We start from the raw sequence: 6863 nt of genomic DNA, 5'->3' as shown, positions 1-6863 counted from the left end.
ACATGTAGCTACAATACGTAAACCCACGCATGCACAAGATCAGTTTTTGTTGTAGGTCTGCAATGAATCTTTTTCAGAGCTCAAAAGTATGTTAAGGAGATCGTTAAATTGTGGCTTCAATTTTAATTACGAAAGAAAAGAAACGATAAAGGAGTTTCCGGACACTATAAATCATGAGATCGAATCGACCGGTTTGTGATGCTCGCCTTTTCATATTAGGACAAATAGATTTGAGCAACGAATTTGTTTCATTGTATAGTAGTGTCATGGCCGATTTTAACATCCAGTCTGCATGGATTAAATGAGAACCCCTCATTATTAAATGTGAATAGGAGAAGTGATTTCATTGTATACAATCGTCAATAAACTATTTTATGAGCAAAACTTTACTATTTGAATTCCTATGGACCGAAAGAGTATTTGTTCGACTCCTATAAAGCTTATCTCCCTTAACAACAGCTACACAAGGTCTTCTGAAAGCAAGTGACCTTTTACAAAGTAGCATAGGCTACCAGTACACACAACGGTACCACTTTTAGTTAGAAATTTAAATGAAATGACAGTCGGTCTTTCAGTGGTAAAAATACAAATGAACAAGAACACTAGAATGATATAATGCAAAGCAAGCAAACAAATAAATGATGCAAGTCAAGCCAACACACATTTTCTGCCCTTTTAATTTTTTTTTTTTTGGTGTGTCTTAAGCACATTAAGAGGGAAAGAGAATAGCATTATTTACACTGCCATAATGTAGTGACAAGACAATATGGTAGACAAATGACAACCATGAATAAACACATTCATTTTTGGTTTGAAACATTTATATATCACAATAATAAAATTAATACAATGCACTCAAAAATTTTACTCTTAAAAATAACTTTTCAATGCATTTTTTTTAATCATTCACAGCCTACTAAACTTTAAAAATAAGACAATGATAGTTACATATTTAGACAACCTATATGAATAGATTAATAGAACCATTATATCCTATGTTGTTTTATGAACTGTGAACTTAGTACAAGTAACAACAATAATACACAACTTGACAAAAATTGCCCCTACTGAAGATCAGGAAATAAATCTGTGAAACTTGTATCCTGCCACAAGAGAGTGTCATGAAATGCTTCCCCATCAAGGCTATGTGGGGACATTGGTTCTGTGTCACTGCTAATACCTGAGTCACTAAATGCTGTTGAGTTAGGGGAGGCAACAGAGGATTCTCTTATACTCAAGTAATGTTCATAAATTTCATCAAATAGTTTTGTGGAATTAAGTTCCTCTGTTTGTTTAAGACTGTCACTTAGAAGAAAAGAATAGTTATTGTCTTGACTAGACATATTCACTTGTCTATTAGCCTCCGCCATGTCTAAATCAAAGTTTTGAAAATAATTTAAGGAGGTCTCCATGTCTGAATCTGAAAGTGTGCTTATAATGTCATCAGAGTCATCTTGCAACTCTAGTTGTGACTGCAGAGATGTTAAAACTGGTAACTCAGGAGTGTCACTATTGTCTGGATTAATAAGGTCTAATGTTGGGACTGGACTCAACTGAACCACAGGAGATTTGACATTGACAGTAGCCCCTTCGTGGTTTCTTTTTAAACCCGACAAAACAATATACTGTTTACTGTGTTGGGTGGCAGCGCTCTCACTGACATCTTGTTTGATTACAGCAGTCGTAGATTTGTGCTGCGCCTCTTTCCCTATTAATGATTTCAAGGGCTGAGGTTTTACATAAACATGATCTATTTGTATTAGTTCGTTGAGGGATTCCAACTCCGCTGATGAGAGCCCCACCATTCTAGATGTGGGGCTTCTGTTGTTGGTTCTGTTGCTGCAATCTGTTCCACTGACACCCTGCGTGATGGGTGTGGTTGTTTGCGTTTTCGTGCATTGCTGGTCTTCTGAAAATTCTTGCAGCAGGCAGAGGAAATCATCAGGCTGTAGGAATTTAGAAAGTCTGTATTATATATCAAGTCTTTTATATGTATAATAATTTTAAAGTAAAAATAAAGCTAAAAAAATATTTGACAATTTTAATTATAGTAATACCCTTATCTTACCTGAGAGTTATCACCAAAGTGAAATACTGAACCATCCATCGAGACAGAATCTGTACCTGCTCCTTCTGCAGAGGAACAGCAGGTGCTGCAGACCTGAAATTAAAATTTTAAGATACTATTAATGTAACTAAGAACAGGAAATTTTTTTAGAAAGCACTACTTAAAAACAATTTGACAATGTCGACCCTGGGAAGGTACTGAGCTTTGTCTGGGAGGTGGAGTTGTCTACAAAGATTTGATTTGTGAAATTGTGAACATATAATATTTACAAGATTTTTACTAAATTATTAAATTTTCACTACCTTTACTATTTTAACTGTGAATAGACCTTGTTTTTAATAACTTAAAAAAAAAAAAAAAGCTCTTGTGGTATGAAGGAAGAGTAACCTTTTAAGGATTACGGGCACGACATGGCATAAAGTGTGCAGGTGTGCCAAAAAACTCAAAACTCATTTCATACTTTCTTCAACTTCTGCCACCAATTGAGGTAGACCTTTTAGCTATATATATAAATATAAAATGTCTATCAATCAGTATTATAGGATTTCTGTAAACAAACCTGGTATCAGATTCTGTTTTGACAGTGGCCAGTGGAGATTCACTTAGACGTGACTTCAGTGCTGCATTTTCCTTGGCTAATGTGCTTGAAGTTTCTTTTAATGTAAAATTCTGACGCTTTAATAATTTGTTTTCTTCCTCTAATTTTGCTACCTTTTCTTCAAGCTCTGCCATTAGAGCTTTTTTTCTGTCCCGAGCTGTTTGTGCAGCTACCCGATTTTTTAACTTCCTGGTTGATGAAACAAAAAATACAAAGGTTATTTTATTAAACATTAATGAAAAAAAAATTTCTTTGACATAAGATCTCTAGATTTAAATCTAACCCAGATCTATAATGTTGTTCTATTATACATTTAATTTCCTAGATCTATTTGATGAGCTTTTCCTTTGGAGTTAAGGCAAAACTGGTACACCTAGATAGATATAGATTTAGAATTTAAAATCTATCTAGAATTTTCTAGAAACTGTAATCAAGGATATTGCAATAGATCAGTTATGCCCAAAATACGGCCCGCGGGCCACGTCCGGCCCGCCGAAGTAGAAAATCCCCTTTCCAAAAAAAACTTTTGAATAGATTGGCACCAATAGTTATCCAACATACCCGGAGAGTGGATATTTTTAAAGAACATAATATTAAACAGCTTTATGAAACTAAACACATAAATATAGGCGGCATTCCAGGTTTGAAACGCTATTGTAAAATACACCTAAGGTGGAGGATTTATGAAAATATTGACCAAATAGAAAATGAATCGACTGTAAGGCTAGCTAGCTAAAGAGTTGTGCACATTGTAAGTAGAGACATGAAGCCATTTTCCGACAGCGAATGCATAAAAAGTGCTTGCTAGCAATGATGGAAGAAATGAATCCTGAAAAGAAGAATACTGTTGAAGCCGTCAGTCTTTCTCATAACAATTACAAGGCGAGTGAAAGATATGATTGAAATTCTCCATTCAAAACTAACAGACAAACCAGATTTCGAAATGTTTTCTGTTACCACTGACGAGTTTACCGACATATCTGATAACGCCCACAATCTTGGTATTTATTCGCGGTACAAACAGCAGTTTTGAAGAAGAGAAGTTAGTAGCTATGAGGAGCATGCATGGGACCAACACTAGCAAAGTCCTGTCAAAGAGAAGTTTCAACCAACGCTGAGGATCTTTCTCTTGCTTGAGAGAAATTAGTGGGAGTGATGGTGCCACAAGTATAGTTGACAGCAAGAATGATTAGAAAAGTTGTTGAGTCTAATTGAACCGAGCCTCTGTGGCTTCATTGAATTATTCACCAACAAAATCTCAGTGGCTAAGTGTTCTGTCTGAACCAAGTGATGATGATCGTGGTTCAGATTGAACAATGTTCGTCGTTTCAAAAATCCATCTGCGACCAATGTGTCAAGTGCCTAGACAGAGCTGCAACTGGAACTGATTGATTTACAAAGCTAAACATCCCTGCTTGTGTAATTTCAAGTGAATTGATTTATACCCCGTGTTGCTTGCAGTAACTTTTCTAGATCTCCGAAAACAAGCGATAGGGATGATAATAATAATTAACAGCCCCCAAGTGTGAGGACAAACCTTTGCAGTGAGAATCCTCCGGAACCCGTGTAATGTACTCACCTCACGTAGGAACATCTCGACATTTTGGAGCCAATGCTCATCTCGTGCAGCGAATATTTAAAAGTTGGTTTAGGATAAACTTCACATGAATTTATGTAACTACTAGATACACAGGTTTCTAATACGAATGGTTCACTGTCTTATTTCCTTTTTTTTTTTTTTTACTTTTTGTTGATGTGGCCCGCGACACGAGGGTCGGAAATTAAAATGGCCCGCTGGCCGAATAAGGTTGAGCATCACTGCAATAGATTGTATTATTGATTATTATTTTTTAATTTTGGAACTAATCTAGATAACAGATCATATTAGATCTAGATCTAGATAAAAGTCTAGTTCTTGATCTATCTAGATCATCAAGTCAAGTGACTGTCATCAGTCAATGTCATTTTAAGTAAGTACCGGTACCTAGAGATCTAACATAATCATAAGTATAAGTCGTGATAAGGTAGGGAGGGGAAATAAAAAATTGATCTTTGAAAAAACAATTTTTCGTTAGTACATCATTAAAATACTTATATCGAACTTTCCAATGGTGTTTAAATTATGACTGTATGTCTAATAGTTAGAAAGTTATGAATTTTTTTTTGTCGTTTTGGCCTAACATTGTTGCCATGGAACAAAAGAGATGAGTCATCATGAGAGCGTCTCTCTCGCTAAGCCAGCGAGACACACCCCCCGCTCAAAAAGTTAAAAAGTTGGAATTGAGTTTCGTAGAGGATAAATCTACTTATTAAATAAGAAATTTAATAGTAGATTTAGTATTCATAGTGAATTTCTAGCTCACAAATCTAATTTCATTTATATTTATGAACTTTACTTGTTTAAAATGTAAATATTGATGTAATAAACAAATTATCGGGTCTAGATCTACAAGAATTGTCAGAGAGGCGGGGACAAAATGGCGGCGTTCTGATGGCAGAAAATAACAAAATATTTAAAAAGTGGGATCAAAATCGTCTGAAACAATTATTTTTCAAATGCGCTTTATAATTCATGCGACGACGATTAATACATAAAATCTATTTGAATATATCCAGAATATTAGGCCTTACATGGCCTCCAGTGGTTTTACATTGATGACGAAATTTTCTTATCAAAATTCAGTAAATTCTGAAAAACCCATAGCCCCCAATGGTAAACCGTATTTTCAAGTTTGTGAGCGATGCGACGGAGATATCGAGATAAAACTTGGCAGAATTATAGCCAGGCATGATATCTACCATAGGAAAAAAAATGAATCATTGATCATTTTCCTGGACCCTGCATTGCTAAAAACAAAAAATGAGTATTTTTTATAATAAAAGTAAAAATGACAAATAACTTTTAAAAAAAAGCCGTAATTAAGCTTTATATAGGCCATGGTCTAAAGTAATCGATAACACAAGTTTAAAACTTCTCTTATTTCATTCAAAAGTGTACTAAATTTGCAAGTGTGGTTTATGTGAAAAAAAGTCAAAAACGCAATCTCAAGTTTATCGGTCATTTTTTACTTTCACACTTCCGCGTTTTTTCGCCTAACTAGATAAGGCTAGAGTCTAGATCTAGACTAGTCTAGTCAGTCTAGACTAGACAGATACATATATAACATTGTTATATTTATGAATAAGATTATAAGTTAAACTTATAATCTTATTCATAAATATAACAATGTTGAATAGTGTGGCATAGTCGACATAGAATCTAGAATCAAGGATTATAACACACATCATGGGCGAAAAAAAACAGATCTAGGTCTAGGTTGCCTTACTAACCTTCTTAGCAGTTTTTCATCAGGTGACAAATGCGTCAACCTTCGCCGTTTTTTGGGACCCCCAGCACCACTCGAGTTGCTGTCATCACTATCGAAGTCAACAGTATCAAGTAGAGAATATTCAGCATTATGTGACATATTAATTGTACCATGTTTACCGGGATATGCCGTAATAACAATGGTGTTTGCTGTGATCGCAGACATTTTGAATTCCTGACTCTTCCAATCGAATGGGAAAATATTCAGTTGCCTGGGATGGCTGTGGACAGTTTTTACAAATATTACATTAAGTCATTTTGTTGTCGTCCTCTTAGCTTCTGGTCGCGTTCTGGCTGAGGATGATGTGGTGCTTAATGATTGGTCGACCCAGAATGACGTCACTAAGGAGTGATTGGTTGTGAACTATTCTACTTATTTTTAGAATAATTTACAGTAAAACATCCACAAATATCTAATATTTCATTGTTAATTCCCAAAAATAATTTATTAATTTTTTTTTACTTAAAACGTATTATTTTAAAAACATTATTTTAAAAAGAAAAAAAAATAATTAAAATGCAATAATTATATATTTAAAGGGTAACTCCGATGGTTTTGACAATTTTTGATATAATATGTGTTTTGATTTATAGATAATGAATATATTATTCTTTTTTTTTTTATTTGCAAGAATAACTTAGTAATTGATGTTTTTGTGACATAATTTTTCTGCGCATCCAAAACAGTCAGATTTTCACTGAATTTCTGTGTGACGTCACGACGGTGCACTCAAATCCTATTGATACTCATTGATAGGGAGGCGAAAAAGAAATTATCTTTGATAAAAAAAATTTTTCGTTATTACATCATTAAAATACTTTAAAAGAAA

The 6863-nt window shown here is 34.3% G+C and overlaps 1 protein-coding gene across 2 annotated transcripts; it reads right to left on the bottom strand.

Annotated features, from left to right (window-relative positions):
• Positions 1 to 661: 661 nt before the first annotated feature.
• LOC106067727 (X-box-binding protein 1-like) lies at positions 662 to 6351 on the bottom strand. 2 transcript variants are annotated; one of them, XM_013226968.2, is made up of 4 exons: positions 5997 to 6351; positions 2628 to 2855; positions 2069 to 2161; positions 1502 to 1946 (listed from the first exon to the last, which is right to left on the bottom strand). In XM_013226968.2, the coding sequence occupies exons 1-4, from the start codon at positions 6197 to 6199 to the stop codon at positions 1760 to 1762; spliced, it is 711 nt and encodes a 236-aa protein (XP_013082422.1). In that variant the 5' UTR covers positions 6200 to 6351; the 3' UTR covers positions 1502 to 1759. The 2 variants fall into 2 exon arrangements, with proteins under 2 accessions (XP_055862817.1, XP_013082422.1); XM_056006842.1 differs by lacking the exon at positions 5997 to 6351 and having other exon boundaries at positions 662 to 1946; positions 2628 to 2768.
• Positions 6352 to 6863: the final 512 nt, after the last annotated feature.

Source organism: Biomphalaria glabrata, chromosome 12 (assembly GCF_947242115.1).
Source record: "Biomphalaria glabrata chromosome 12, xgBioGlab47.1, whole genome shotgun sequence".
Classification (NCBI taxonomy): Eukaryota; Metazoa; Mollusca; class Gastropoda; family Planorbidae; genus Biomphalaria; species Biomphalaria glabrata.
Note: the sequence above shows the minus strand (reverse complement) of the source record. Positions and strands in the feature narration are given on the sequence as shown.

What these genes read in the sequence shown, in the direction of transcription:
- LOC106067727 (XM_056006842.1), bottom strand. Translation starts at nt 2,107, where the DNA reads ATGGATGGTTCAGTATTTCACTTTGGTGATAACTCTCAG. An exon ending in ACTTTGGTGATAACTCTCAG is followed by an intron (nt 1,947 to 2,068) that starts GTAAGATAAGGG and finishes AAATTCCTACAG; the next exon opens with CCTGATGATTTCCTCTGCCT.